This window comes from Pseudopipra pipra, chromosome 19 (assembly GCF_036250125.1).
Source record: "Pseudopipra pipra isolate bDixPip1 chromosome 19, bDixPip1.hap1, whole genome shotgun sequence".
Lineage (NCBI taxonomy): Eukaryota > Metazoa > Chordata > Aves > Passeriformes > Pipridae > Pseudopipra > Pseudopipra pipra.
This window is the reverse complement of record NC_087567.1, coordinates 2,618,110-2,632,834: the sequence shown is the minus strand read 5'-3', so window position 1 is coordinate 2,632,834 and position 14,725 is coordinate 2,618,110. Positions and strand designations below refer to the sequence as shown.

Genomic DNA, 14,725 nt, shown 5'->3' with positions numbered 1-14,725 from the left:
ACTTAAGAAGAATTAAGTTTTAAGCTGATTTCCAGTCGGGTCCTGGTGCTGTGGGGCTGTTCCTCCCCAGGGCAGTACTTGGTGTTTCCCCTTGCTGAATTCCCCCAGGTCTCTCACAGCCCTTGTCTCCATTCTGTCCGGGTCCCTCTGGATGGCAGCACCTCTCTGGGATAGCAGCCACTCCTCCTGGGTGGCTCCTTATCAGCCAGGGCATTAATTAATGAAGATATTAAACAAAATCAGGTCCAATATCAACCCCTGGACTACACACTAGTTACTGGCCTCCAACTAGACTTCGTGCCACTGATCCCACCCCCTGGGCTCAGCTGCTCAGACAGTTTTCCATCCACACACTGTCATCTTAGACACTCCAATCAATCCACATGCACTCTAATAAAGATATTTTTATTATTATTTGCACACAGCTGTGTTAGTGTCAAACAGTGTCACATCTGTTGTAACAGCAGGTGTAGCAAGTTAAATCGAGGACAGAGCTCGGTCCCTTTGCTGCCTTGAGAAATAGCTGGATATACCAATAATATTTTGCAGGAAAACTTACACTGGGGATGTCTTTTACCTTTAGAAAGCACAAGGGTCTTGACATGGCAGACTGAGCTGGACACCAAAATCCTCAGGCAGTGGTTGTTAGTTGGACTAAGGGATTATACCCACACATTATACCCAAGTTCAGGAACAGGTGTTTTCCCCTCCCCAGTAAAAGAATCCACAGGTAGGCCTTTAACTTTCCTTAACCAGGCTTTCTGCCTTGCTCTTTCCTGATCTTCGGTGGGCTCTGTCTGCTGTGCCTGGCACTGGGCTGCAGCAGCTGCCTCATCTGCCTGCTTTGCTGTCAGGAGCCTGAACCCACCGTCCCTCCGGAAAGGGTCTGGGTTATATGAACGAGAGGGCTTTGTCCTCCTGGAAACTTCATTTCTCCTTGGTGTTGGTTTGATCAGCTCGGAAGAAGCTGTACAGAGATCAGTGAACTGAACCCTGTCTCTGGGGAGAGGAGCAGCTTTACCACGGCCCCCCGGAACTTTGTTTTCTCCCAGCAAAGCCTTGGGACGTACAACACAGGGAGCAGGGATGGAGGATTTCACACCGGGGCCGTGCAAGGAATTTTTCAGCTTGAGCCGCAGCATTTTGGTTTCAAAGGGTGTAGAAATTGTTTTCATAGTCAGAGAGTCACTGTGCAGTCTCGCTCGTTGGAGCTGCTCTGTCTGATCCTTTTTGTGTTGCAGAGGGGTTTTGGACATTGGTACCTTTTCAGGGCCTTGTTGCTGATGTTCCCGTGGACATTTCCATGATTCCCTGGCTTTGGCAGAGTGCTCAGTGCTGGAGCTGACTAGGGCTGGCTTGGAGGTGTTCTGCAGTGTACTGATTGTTAGGAGGAGCTTTGAAGGGGACATTGGATGACTTGGGCTTCTCCTCTTTACAGGCTGCAAAGTGTCTTCTGCCTCTTCAGGGTGTGCAGGTGCAGGGAGAGAAGGGCTGTGTTCAGGTTCACCATCTGTATCCAAAAATAAAGCAATACATTTGGAGCTGGGGATAGTTTTTGTGGTAGTTGTTGGAAGGGCAGCACTTGAGTGAGACCAGGGATGGGGACTGGATTGACACACGTGGGCAGGCCACGTTTATCTGCAGAACAGGCAGCGTAGGAAGCCGCAAACCGATGGTGCCATTGCTGTTTGCTCATCCTTGGCCTCACTGTGACACTGCCAAAGGAGGGAATTCTGCCTTGGATAGCTGTGAAGTGCCCCTTGCCATGAACTAGAGCCAGATTCTGTAGCAGGCATTGTGTTTGTGTGGGGATGGTTTGGTGCCCACCTTGTTTGAAACCATGGTTTCTAAAAGCCGTGAGGTTCCCCATCACCTCTCCCCGTGCACCCCCTTCTTGTCTGTGCTTTGGGAAAAGGCTTCAAGACAAGTCAGCTGCTGGTAGAAATCTTTGATCAGCCAGCATCTGGGAATCACTTGGAACCATCACGACTCAGAGCTGCTCTTGGGAATCACAAGACTCTGCTGCTCAGGGGGTGAGGGAGGGACCTGTGCTGTGTGACACACGCCAGGATGGACTGTGTGATGGTGTCCTTGGCCAAGAACTAACTGTGGACAATGGCACAGACTGTGTCAGGCACTCAGACCCATGTCTTGCCACAGAGATTCATCTGTCATTTGGCTTTGCAGTGTCACGCTCTTCATGTAACATTTCTTCACAATGCAACTCTGTTCCTCCAGACCGGTTACCTGAAACTTCTGCCCTCTAGAAATGTATTTCAGAGAACATTTACAGTGCAGAAAGGCAGAATACAGCAAAAAACTAATGAAAATCTTGCGTGTTTCTCTAAATTAACAGAATTTAGAGCTGTTGGTAACTGTGTTACCAGCCCCAGGAGTTTGGGGCTAGAGCCTTTCAGTGGGTGCAGCTCTTCTGAAGGAAGATGTCAGAGTATGTCTGAAAGTTTAAGATCCCAACAGATTCTGAATAAAACACCTGATCAAAACTAAAGGAGACAAATGCCACATGGCCACAGACACTATTGTGATCTCAGTTCTGTCTCATTTTCAGGTTTCAGGTTGCCATGTCTTTGCTGGCTGACACAATTCACGTGTCATTTTAAACAATTCTGAGTTGCTGCTATTGATTAAATACCAACTGCCTGAATAAATTTGGTGCTGAATTCTCCTACACCTGATAAAAGAAACAAAACATAGAGGAGACCCTGAAAACCTGGAGAGTAGAGCCCTACAGCTTGAGCTGAGGACTTGTCCTGTGTATTTGATTGATCTGAAGCAGCTCTTGTAGCCCCCCCAGGCTCTGCAGGATCAGTTTTACCACTGCAGACCTGTCACCCAGAATGGGTTTGGCTTCTAGAGATCCTTTATCTTTGGATTTATCCATTCATTTCTCTTAGTGCACTTCTTTGAGGAAATAGTGTCCTACCTGGCTGCTGGCAAGCTGCTGATTTCTTCAGTTCACGAGGGGGAGCTGGCAAAGAGAAGAATAAACCATCTCTAAACATTGCTGGTGATACACTTTTCTTTATTACATAAAATCTCCACAACTGATAAGCTTTCAGGTCTTTGTTACTGTTTAGCTCTTATCGCAGCTTCTAAATATATAAGTATTAGAAATAATCCAAGGATACTTGATTACTAGAAAACCTTACAGAGTTCATATGTTGATTTTAAAACATATTATCTATACACAACCCATACTTTTTTGCCACTAAAGTTAAAATATAGTCCACTCCTTGTTTGTTTCCTGTTTCTACAGCTGTAGATCATAGAATCATAGAATCAAAGAACCACAGAATATGCTGAGTTGGAGGGACCCACAAGGATCATCCAGTCCAACTCCTGGTCCACCCCAGCAATCCCACCCTGTCCCTGAGAGTGTTGTCCAAACCCTCCTGGAGCTCTGGCAGCCTTGGGGCTGTGCCCACTGCCCTGGGGAGCCTGGGCAGTGCCCAACCACCCTCTGGGGGAAGAATCTTTGGCTGAGATCCAACCTGAGCCTGCCCTGACACAGCTCCAGATTTTCCCTCAGGTCCTATCTTTTCCATGCAGAGCTGCATCCAGGAGGTTGGCATCTGATGGCATCTTAAAAGCATAAATGCTTTCTTAGCCTATCAGATTATTTGCAATATCCAGTTTGATTGTGGAGCTGGAAGATTTGTGGTACACTCTGCGTTTAATAACTCTGATTTTAAAAAAAATGACATCACTATGTTACAATTTAAAAGGTGTCTGTTTATATGCAGCTGCATTTCCCAGTGATGGCAGATCCTGAATGTAGGTGTTCTATAACTTTCTAGAGTATTTTTAATGAATAATTCAAGCCCTGAATCAGCAGTGTGTTTCCATGCCCACCAGCTGTAAGAATATGAATACTACTACTGATTTCTCTATTACTCAGTTGGAAAATGACAGTGCCTGCCTTGAAAAATCTGTTGTATTTATACTAAACCCTTCTAAAAAGGCATAAAGGTTTTACAGGAGCCTAAAAATGACAGCACCATTGAAATGCAGCAGCACATCTACCAGACTGCTCTTGCAAACAGCAGAGAGTGTGTATTGACTGGGATGAAGGTACTGGGGCCTTGGAGTCTTTTCTAACTCGTTTTAGAAAAGCCAGAGGTTGAATGCAATACATTTGGATGTTCCACGGCCTTTTGCTGACTGGCTCCTCATTTTCTGCTGCCGAGATGGGGATCTGCTCGACTTCCCCTTGGGCTGCTTCTCCTCCTTCTCCTTCACCTCCCTGTCAGCAGGTAAGGAATAGTCCCACGTGACATCCTGGAACTGGAACATCAGCACCCTGGCTGGGGAGTTGATCACCATCCTGGAGAAGGGAAGGAAGAGCCAGTAAAGGCACAAGTAACACGGACACGTCAGTTCCTGCTTGAGGGACCCTTTGTTTGTGTGCAATACAGAACCCCAGATCTGAGACAGCCATCCCCTGGGGAAGGAAGCAGCACAATTAGCCCCATCAGTCAGACACTGCACATTTTAACTTGTGCTCTGCATGAACTCTCTGGGGCTCCTTTCGTTCAGCTCTGTGGCAAAATTAGTTTTAAAATAATTAGGATGAAAATTGTCAACAGTGGGCTGAACTATATCACTGCAGTGCTAAAAGAAACTGGAAATACCATATTACTAGGGATGTCAAAGTGTAGATTGGAGAGGTGTGATGGGTCTGGTTGGGATGGAATTAGTTTTCTTCACAGCTGCCCATTTATTACCGTGTTTTAGAGCTGTGGCCAAACCAGCATTGAAAACACAGCAGTGTTTTAGCTATTGCTTCCACTAAAGCTGGGAACTACCTTTCATTAATGGTGCAGGAACCTGGAAGAATTTTCCATTAATGGCTTTTATAAGGAGGCTGTAGGACAGGGAAAGTCTTTGTCAGGCCTTGGCCTGATTCTCCAACCTCTTAGAAAAATTGGGTTCTGAATTCAGCTTTACAGTTGGGTCTGTATCTTAGGTTGTATAGAAGCAGGACATTGTGCATTGCTGGATGAACAATTTATATCTCTTTTTAGCCTTGTGAACAAAAACAGATTAGTGAAGCAGTCAATAAGTAATAGAACCCTTTAAAAGTTATTTGTGAGAAGGAAAAATACACAATTCCTTAAATTACAGTGTAATCTACCTAATTTGGTTCAGAGACCTATGGCAGCTGTTGTCACCAACCTGTTTTCTGCCACCTGGAGAGAAGACAGGGGGTCTCCAGTGCTGCTGACCAGCAACACGTTCAGGCAGGTCCCAGTCAAGAAGTTAAAGACACGGATCTTTCCATCAGCACAGCCACTGATGACTCTGAGGTAGAGGAACTCCAGAGACAGAACTGCCCTGAAAACACAGCAGGTAAGGGTTGGCACATTCCTCGTGTTTTCACAGGGGGACACAGGCAACTCTCATTTTGTGCTGGAGGAGATGCAAAGCTCTGATTCCATCAACAGGCTGAACTGAGGAGCTCATCAACACACTCAAAAGCTCTAACAGAGAAGTCCTTCAGAATCACTCCAGGTCCAAATCAACCAGCCCAGTGCATCCTTCTACTGGAAGGTGTCCCTGCCCATGGCAGGGTGTTGGAAGGAGGTGATCTTTAAGGTCCCTTCCAACCCAAACCATTCTGTGATTCTACCATTCTGTGCTCCCCATAGCAACCAGCCTGGTTCTGGCCATCTGCTGCATTTTAAATTTCAGTTTTCTGTAGGAAAGTCAATGAAAACAGTATGATTCTACAGTTTTCACAGTTCTATATACAATTAAAGTATCAGAAAATGGCAGAATATACAAATGGTCAGGTTCAGCATGAAACTGGGCCACCTCCAGCACAGAGTGTGTTCCTGACTGGGCAGTGTGATACCCTCACACATAGGTTGGGATCCTTGGAATACTGGACTGTGCACCCTCAGTCTTTAGTCATCCCTGTTTGAGAACAAGTGGTTGTGGATTTGCATTTCAAGATGTTGCAGGTCTTAACTGAGGAGTGCTGGTTGTGACCACGTGGTGCCTGGCACAGCCTTTAGGATGAAAATTGTTGAAAGTGAGGATATTTCAAATGCTAAGACTGACAGTTGGTTGAGGCATTTTCTTTTCCTATAAGGGATGCATTTTCCTTGCAGGTTTAGTACACTGCTGACTACAACTTGAAACACATCTGATTCCTACTGAGGATGGAAGAAAGCCATCAGGCGTTTCCTAAGGTTTCCCAACATGCTCCATCCCAGGACAAATCCATCGCTGCCTCCTGTGAGGAGGTGCCACTGATCAAAGGACAGGCAGCTCACTGGGCCTTGGTGCTTCTCTAATGTCTGCAAAGTAAAAGAAATAGGTGCAACACTGTCAGCAGAGCTGCTGAGGTATCTGATGGCATTCAGGACACCAGCCCTATAAGGTATTGTTTATTGGCTGTTACTGTAGCAATGCACCCTCTGGATAGCTGTGTTAGTCTTATGGTCACTTAAAAGAAATATTCTGAGCTTGTTGATGCTGATGAGCCACTAGCATGGAATTAACATCCATTTTGCATCTTTATTACATGTGATAAATAGATGTTACTGCACCAAGACCTTTGTGATCCCAGGAACAATCTCTCAGATATCCCACCTCCAGGTGAGTTCAGTTGGCAATAGCCAGGCTGGAGATGGGATATCTGAGATATTTGAGATATCTCTCTGTTTGCAACTCTCTTCCCTGCAGGTGAAGAGCTTCACTCCTTTCCCAGATATGGACTAATGCTAAGGGCCATAATGCCAGGGAGGGGGTGCAGTCCCCGTCCCTGGAGGTGTTTGAGCAGAACCTGGATGTGCCATCAGTGCCATGGTCTGGGTGACAAGGTGGGGTTGGGTCACAGGTTGGAGCTGATGATCTCAGAGGTCTTTTCCAACCTCACTGACTCTGTGATTCTCTAATTCTGAATGCCTGATAAGGTAATTTATGGACTCTGGCCTCAAGCCTTACAGTGCTGAGCAGTTACTCAGCTGCTTCAGCTTTAGAAACTGGTTCTGAGAGCAGGTTTCACATTTTGAGCCTCCAAATTTCGATACCTCCACATTTTAATACCTCCAGCCACAAGTCAGTCGAGCCCTCCCACCCTCTTCCCAGGTTCTGAATGTTTGTACCAGAGCAGAGATGAACATATCTAGAGAGAATGAATAATGATGGGTGTGAAGCAAGGCAAATCAAACCCTGCCTTAAAATCAAGCTGTTTGCAAGTCAGTTCTTAAATTATTTGTGATCTCTTTTATTGGTTTAGACTTCTTTTGGGATTGTTTTGGGGGATTATTTTCTTTTTTTAGAAAATCTCTGGCAAAAGCAGAAAAAAAAAAAACCTATGATAAACCAGCACAGATTTTTGATCATTTAGCACAAAATTATCCACCTAAGAAGAAGCTCACCTTGATCAGAGCACCTGTATCAGCACACCAGACCTTCACCAGCCCTTGCTCACACCCACTGACCACGTGGGTCCCGTCCATTTTCACTGCCCAGACAGCACTGTTGTGCATCAGAGTGTTGAGACATTTCCCACTCTTCAGGCTCCACACTGTTAGGGGCAAAGTAGAGAAATATTAAAAATACATCTGCCCAAATGATGAGTTTTGCTGAGTACAATCTGAATTCAAAAATACTGTTGGAATTACAGTCACACCTTGTCCCTGCAGCTCTGTGTGGAGCTGAGTGTTGACTTAAAAAGGGTAATTTCATGGCAAAAGAATTGAATGTAAAGTGCAGAAAATAGCACATCTTTTCCATCCTTATTCTACAAGGAAACCTCTGGCAAAGCTGAAAGTTGATAGCACTTGCCCAGGAGTTGGGCTGGCATTATAGCCACAAAGGCATTAATAGTGAATAAAAGCAGAAATTATGAGAATCAGTCAAAGAGACAGCTAGAGACTGTGTGTCTCAGCTTTGGCTCTTCTGGAAGGAAAGATATGGGACACTGGGATTCACCCTCTGGCTGACACACTTCCTTCCATACTCACACTCCTCACAGCTCCATGTACTCTGCCCATTATCCTCCACTGTTGGCCTTTGGCTGAAATCTCCTGGTCTTGGCTCTCACCTTTCACCATCCCATCTCCAGCTCCTGACACAAACTGCTCTTTGTGTAAATCCAAGCAGGTGATTGTCCCATAGTGACCATTAAAGCTTTTCATACAGGCACCACTGTGTATATTCCAGCACCTACAGAGCAGCACCAAACGGGGAAGACAGTGACCAATTTAACTGATGGCTTATTCATCTTATTCATTAATAAGATGCTCAGAGAGGTCACAGATGCCACCTCTAAGATTGCCCAGGGAGCTGGTAGATGCTCCATCCCTGGAAGTGTCCAAGGCCAGGTTGGACAGGGCTTGGAGCAACCTGGGCTGGTGGAAGGTGTCCCTGGCCATGGCTGGGGGTGGGACTAGATGGCCTTTAAAGGTCCCTTCCAACCCAAACCATTCCATGATTCTGTGATGATTGTCTAATACATAATGTGCCCAACTCTTCTCCCACACACATGAGGTAAAAACCAGGAGTTGTTCCACTGAGGTGTCAGAGAATTTGGAATGCTCAGGTCAGGCTTAGTGTTAAATTTTTACCCCTACATTTCCCTTCTCCCTGGATTTGCCAAGGGGCTGGTACCCCATGGCACAGCCCCAGCTCACCTGATGCTGAGGTCCAAGTCTGCAGTGAGCAGGAGCCCTTTCTCCTCACTGAGGTGGAGAGCTCTGGTGCTCCCAGCGTGGCCATAGAGCAGAGCAGGCACCTCCTTCCCTGCTGGCACCCCGAGCAGCCTCACTCTTTGGTTGGCAGAGGCCACGGCCACCAAGCTGCCACCACTGTAATGGATCATTCTTCTTTTGTCTGACCTGGATAAGAAACGGTGACTGAGATGAGCTTTGGCCAGCTGCAAGGTACAACAGCTCTGAGGCTGAGAGAGGCATTTCTCTGGTGCTCAGCTGAGCAACCTGATGGGCAAAAGTGGGTGAATCCTTTGCAGGGCACCACAACCACGGTCCTAGCTCTGCACACCCAACTTTATATCAGGGGGGTGGGCTTAAAGAGGGGAGAGGGCTCCTCCCAGCCCCATAGCCCTGGTGATACACCATGGATTGCTAACCCATCTGCCTTTAAAAACAGCTTCTCTTGGTATCTTTATTAAAACAATGGATTTGACACGGAGATTCCTTAACACTGATGCTGAAAGACCCTTCCCCAGCCATGCCTTCTCACAGAAGGATCACAGGGAGTGGGACAGGGTTTCTAGAGCTGCTGTTTGGCCCCACAGCCAGGCATCTACTCACTGGGCCATGAGGACACGGGTATTGTAGGAGCCACAGAAGACATTTCTCTCTTCCAGCTGGATGTTGTTGGTTTTCAGATTACGATAGGCTGCCTGCAGACTGACTTCCTCTGTCTGATGGAAAGAAAAATAGGGAAAAGTAACTGAGGGAGGGAGAAATGCAGCATTATTCCATAGAATTAAACACACTGGTCCCCACTACAGTGATGAGCCCAACAGAGGCACAAAGGGTTGCTGAGGAGCCCCCAGAGTGCAGGAAGTCCTTGGTTAGTCAAGGGTTATTCCCATGCCATGTTCCGTGGCAAAAACTGAAGCCCTGAGAGCTGCACCCTTTGTTTTGCAGGAAGAAGGCCCAGGCTTGGCAGCACCCCTGGCCTCAGGGCTTTGTGTACAACTGGGGATGCATGAGGATGAGGCAGGAATTTGGGAATGCAGGCTCCCTCCCGTGTGAGAAGGTGCTGAGCAAGCCCCTCATGATGGGGCAAGCCAGAAGCAGGAGTGGGAGAAGAGTAAAGCAACTCCAAATTCACTGTCTTCCAAGAAGTGTCTTGGAAGTGTCCTGTCTTCCAAGACATGTCCTTCTTCCTCCCCAAATACTCAAGTGCAGGATCCATGGAAGGCAAACAGCTTCCAACATACCTTTGAGGATTTGCGTCTCTTCAGGTTGTTGCCTTTCTCTTCAGTGACATCACCCTTTTCATTTAACTGTGGAATTTGCACAGTGACTCTTTTAGCATAGTTTGGGATGGTTTTTCTAGGACACAACTCCTGGAACAAACCAGTTGAGGCAACAATAACTGCAGAGTCCGTGCACACCAGGGAAGCTGCTCATGTGCTGATGCTTCAGGATGTCCATGGGACGCTGAAGTTACGTGCAAAGCTGAGCTGCACACGCTGCCTTGTTGTTGTTTGAGACCTGCCTTGCATTTATGACTTTGTCTATCTAAAGGTTTAACTTCTTGTGAAAAGTAATTGCCTTTTTTTTTTTTATTTTCCCCAAACTCTAGTCTTAAGCTCTTAATAATCAGCAAGATTTTGAGCGCGTCTCATCTTTGGTGTGCACTCAGTTGGTTCAGAACCCAAACCCATTGAGTTGAGAGGTTTTCAAAACACCTTGATCAACATTTAAGATTCATTTTGAGCATGTGAAACCTTCCATGAAGCCTTCTTTGAAGGTTAGCACAGAGCTGAGGTTCTGTGCTCTCTTCACAAATCAAAGTATGCAAAGGCTCCAAATTGTCTCTTGGGGGATGTACCTTTACACCTCTCTCAGTGTACAGCAGGTCCTGCTAACCAGGACAAGCCTTTCCCATGAATTCTGCTTTCCTGTGTCCCAACCACCACCTCCCACTCCTCACAGAGACATTGCATTTCCATTGCCCTTTCTGGAGCAAATAAAGCTCATTTCTGAGCTGCCTCAGGGAGCTGTTGTAGCTCTGCCCAATTTCCACTGTTCTAAGAAGTCCAGTATTTTCATTGTGACCAAACTCTGCTTTCTTGATGACAGGAATGTTTTGATCCATTTTTGGAGTCACAGGCTCTCTAAAGGTCAGTAAAAACTGTTCTCTTGTGCTTACTTGAGCCACTGTGAACAGGTAACCTGGTTTTGCTACGCAGATGGAGACTGGCAGAGTTGGGAGGCAGCCTCTAGTACAAGTATCTCCATGTAAAGTCTTAAGCAGCAGGAAAACACCTTCTTTTTAAAGTGCATAATAATGGCAGGAGCCCAGGTGCCATACCTTCAGCTGCAGGAAATCCTGCTGTACTGTGGCTCGACACTCGCGTTCCTCTTTGACTGCTCCGGCCAGAAAAGCCCAGTGACTGTTCACATCAGAGCAGGCACTGAGGGATTTTTCATCCAAAAACCCTGAGAAATTAAAGGGACAGATTGGCTAACCCCTGTCCACACTTACCCTCAAGGGAAACCACCCTGGGGAAATCAGAGCAGCTTTACCCAGGATGTACAGGGACAGCTGCAGGGGCAGGCAGCGGGTGAAGTCCTGGCACTGGGTGACTTCAGAGCATGACTGGAGAGATGCAGGAGCCATGGTGACATGGTGATCAGCTACAAACACAGGTGAGTTGTCCTCTGCATCAGGGCCCTCCTGAATTCGGTGTTTTGGGCTGGGAGCACGTTGCTGGTGGTGGATCACCTGGCAGACAGGGGAATTCACAGTCCCATAAGTGTCTGGGTTTTGGTGGCCCTTCACAGCACTGTTGTTAGTGAAGCCCTGCAGGAGTTGGTTGGTGTTAGTCTGACTCTTCTGCTCGTTACTTTGGTGCTGTATTAACCAAAGGAAAATGCTGGGAACGCTCCAGGTGTGGCAGGACAGCTCACACCAGTGGGGTCTGAGGGGCAGCATGACAACTCTTCCCCCTCACCCCTGCCCTGGAGAGCACTGGGGGCTCTCCACAGCTGGAAACATCAGGGGGGCAGAGGGGCCACAGGAGACCCTGAGTGAGCTTGGTGGGGACGAAGTGCAGCAGTTTTCTCTTTACTATCACAAGGCACTTTTCTTCCTCCACATCTCCCTATAGCATGAGAGGGTGACTGTCCCAGACTCTAAAACCCACCTCCTGCCAAGGACGTAGCACTGCTTTACTGAAAAGAGTGGGAAACCTTCTCTTCCTTTAGCCGCAAGATTTTCCAGTCATACGACTAGAGCTACGACACTGCTGAAGGAAAGAAAGGGGGACTAATGTCCCTGTTGTCCCCAGGACAAGGGAAGGTTAAACGCAGCGAATGCCCCTCTCACGTTCGTAGTTCCTGCTGCTGTCCGCGGACACCTCAAGCATCTCTGCCCCACTCCAACACCCCTCAGAGGGTCGGCGGTCACCCCGCAGCCGAGCACACGGCCAGGGCAGCTCCTGTCCAGCACAGCCCCCCGCGAGTCTCGGCTGCGGCACCGGGGTTCGGAGCTCGGGGGACCCGGCACAGCCCCGTCCCTCCGCCGGTCCCGAGGGGACCCCCACGGCATCCAGCCGCCCCCCGGCCCCCGTGGTGGCCTCGGAGCCCCGGCTCGGTGCCGCTCACCTGCCCGGGGTCCCCGCCCGCCCCCGCCACGCTGGGCGACAGTTACCGTAAATATCCAACCGCCGGCCGTAGTGCTGCTAAGAGCCGCGCAGCTCGCGGGCAGAACCCGCTGATCAGGCGGGTGACGGGAGGTGTCGGGGTGACAGAGGGGCATTTTGGGGGGACGGCAGCCCCTCGGGATGGGATCCGGCAAGCAAGGCAGGACAGGGCAACCCGAGACCCTCTCCCCCAGGAAAGAAAGCTCGTAGCCTCGTGATCTCAGGTGCAGTTGAGGGGCCACCCAGCGCACTCCACGGGTAGCAAGACCTTTCTGTCCTGGCACTTTTTTCCTGGGAGGAATCTTCATCCTTATTCAGTTTTGGGAGGTGGACTTGCAATTTCGGCTCTGCAACAGGACATTCCTGCTCGCCACCCTCCTTCCCCCCCCCCCCCCCCTCCCGTGCTGTGACTGTCCCGGGGTGCTGGGAGCTCTGAGGAACCCCTCGGGAGCAATCTCGGGTCACTGAGGCACTTTTTGCTCGGTACTCCCTCGGTGGAAGAAGCTGTCACTGCCCTGGCCAAGCCTTGCCTGTCCCCTCCAGGTCACTGCCCGGCTTGTCACTGCCTTGCCTCCAGTGCAGTGACCCAGGAGGAGATGTTCCAGCAAACAGACACCAAGGAAGTGGCACTGTGGCTGGCCACGTACCTGCTGGTGACAATTTCCCATCAAACTCCTTTCTGATGGAAAACAGATCAAAAAATAGGAAACCCACATTTTTTTTTCTGAAAGATTTTGATGTTCTACTTGGGCTTTGGAGGAACATCAGCCCAAGGTGTTGTGATTGTTCAGGTGTGGAGTCAGCTCCTCTCAGGGCTCCTCTGGCCTCTTCAGGGCTCCTCCAGTTTGTGTCTTTCTCTGAGCACCAGCACATCTGGCTGCACACGAGCACATCTGGCACAGGCTCCGCCACCACACCTCTGGCCGAGAGCACACATGGTTCTTGGCAGGGCGAGCTGGTCACAAGCCAATTCCCAACAAAAGATGTGATTCTTCCTGCAGAAGAGGGCTGGAGGAGAAGAGGGTGGAGGTTTGGGTCCATGCTAGTCCCTGCAGAGGAGGGAGACCCTCAGCAGAGGGAATGAAGTGGTGCTGGTGGAGAGGAGCCAGCAGCACTCCCCCAGGGCAGAGCATCTCCCAGTCCAGCTGCAGGATGAGGGGCCAGGATGTGTTTGAGCAGCACTGACAGGAACAGCCAGGACCTCTGCACCTGCACTCATATTTGGCCACATAGAAGGGCAGTTTGCAGGTGTCAGGCCAGGAATTTTGATGCCACCAGCTGGGCTCATCCCAACCAGGCTCTGGGCAATCTCCCATGGCCACAGTGCAATTCCTGATGCCTCTACTACAACTCTCTCTCAAATCACCAAAAACGTGACTGACAATGGACCTCCAAGGCCTGGGATGTCTCTGTTCCAATATTTTGATTTTTCCTGCTGGTGGCTAGAAGGGTTCCTGCTCCCACCAGTTCTGCAAGCACAAGCGGCCAAAGTGATTTGGGATCCCAAAGGGATCTGAGGGGAGAGGGTTGTGGTGGCTGGAGGGGCAACCCGCAGCAGGGCCAGGAGCCTGAGGCCAGGAGGTCACCATGAGTCACTTGTTTATCCCGTCCCACCCCATCCCGTCCATGCTCTTCCCATGGATTGCTCTAAATTCTTGGCTTGGGTGCCTGCAAGTGGGGAACTTTGCTCGTGGGGGGACTGGGATTTTGGCAGGGGGGTGAGCAGTCTCTCAGTGACTGACACTGGGATTTTTTTTTCCATGGCAGCCAAACAATACAAAGAAATCACTCAAACAACAGGAAAAGAAACAGCCCTGGGGATTAATTTGAGCTGCAAAGTTTAAATCCAACGGAAAATTCCCACTTCTGTGGGTGAGCTCAGGCAGAGCCTGTGCCCACTGCCTGGACATCAATGGCATTTCAGTGCAACACTCGTTGCCACAACAGGTTTTTTGAAAGGTGAATGTTTCTAATTAAACAAAAAAAAAAGAGTTATTATATTTTATTATATTTATACTTCTATATATTTGTATATTATGTTATGTTTTCTATGACATTATGAAATAGTCTATATAAAATAGATTGGCATATATCTGCTTTTGTGTTTTGCATTTGATATCATTATTACTTTTATTAATATATAATATTTATTAAAAACATTTATTAATATATAAGTGTATTTTATTTGTTTATATTTTATTAATGAAATAGAGGAAACAAACAAATCATCCTGCAATTTGTGAGTCCAGGACACCAGACAGGAAGTTTAACAAGAGACAACTCCCAGGGATGATGAATTTGGAACTTTGCTTTGAGTTTCTCTTCATAATACATAAAACTAGTTGAACC

At 48.2% G+C, this 14,725-nt stretch overlaps 1 protein-coding gene across 7 annotated transcripts; it reads right to left on the bottom strand.

Annotated features, from left to right (window-relative positions):
• Positions 1 to 396: 396 nt before the first annotated feature.
• LOC135424444 (F-box/WD repeat-containing protein 10-like) lies at positions 397 to 12,400 on the bottom strand. 7 transcript variants are annotated; one of them, XM_064675665.1, is made up of 13 exons: positions 12,339 to 12,400; positions 11,259 to 11,457; positions 11,044 to 11,171; positions 9,944 to 10,072; positions 9,306 to 9,418; positions 8,667 to 8,870; positions 8,078 to 8,199; positions 7,410 to 7,558; positions 6,181 to 6,323; positions 5,197 to 5,355; positions 4,155 to 4,345; positions 2,945 to 2,989; positions 397 to 1,510 (listed from the first exon to the last, which is right to left on the bottom strand). In XM_064675665.1, exons 2-13 carry the CDS (start codon positions 11,350 to 11,352, stop codon positions 663 to 665), a joined length of 2,325 nt encoding a protein of 774 aa, XP_064531735.1. In that variant the 5' UTR covers positions 11,353 to 11,457; positions 12,339 to 12,400; the 3' UTR covers positions 397 to 662. The 7 variants fall into 7 exon arrangements, with proteins under 7 accessions (XP_064531735.1, XP_064531737.1, XP_064531736.1 ...); XM_064675667.1 differs by having other exon boundaries at positions 9,944 to 10,009; XM_064675666.1 differs by lacking the exon at positions 12,339 to 12,400 and adding an exon at positions 11,879 to 12,177.
• Between the last annotated feature and the right edge of the window lie 2,325 nt (positions 12,401 to 14,725).

Bases quoted from the DNA above. Each gene is read 5' to 3' on its own strand.
- LOC135424444 (XM_064675665.1), bottom strand. From the start codon at position 11,352: ATGGCTCCTGCATCTCTCCAGTCATGCTCTGAAGTCACCCAGTGCCAG. The intron at 8,200-8,666 runs GTGAGCTGGGGC...GCTGCTCTGTAG, and splicing joins GACTTGGACCTCAGCATCAG to GTGCTGGAATATACACAGTG. The intron at 6,324-7,409 runs GTGAGCTTCTTC...TTTACTTTGCAG, and splicing joins ATACAGGTGCTCTGATCAAG to ACATTAGAGAAGCACCAAGG.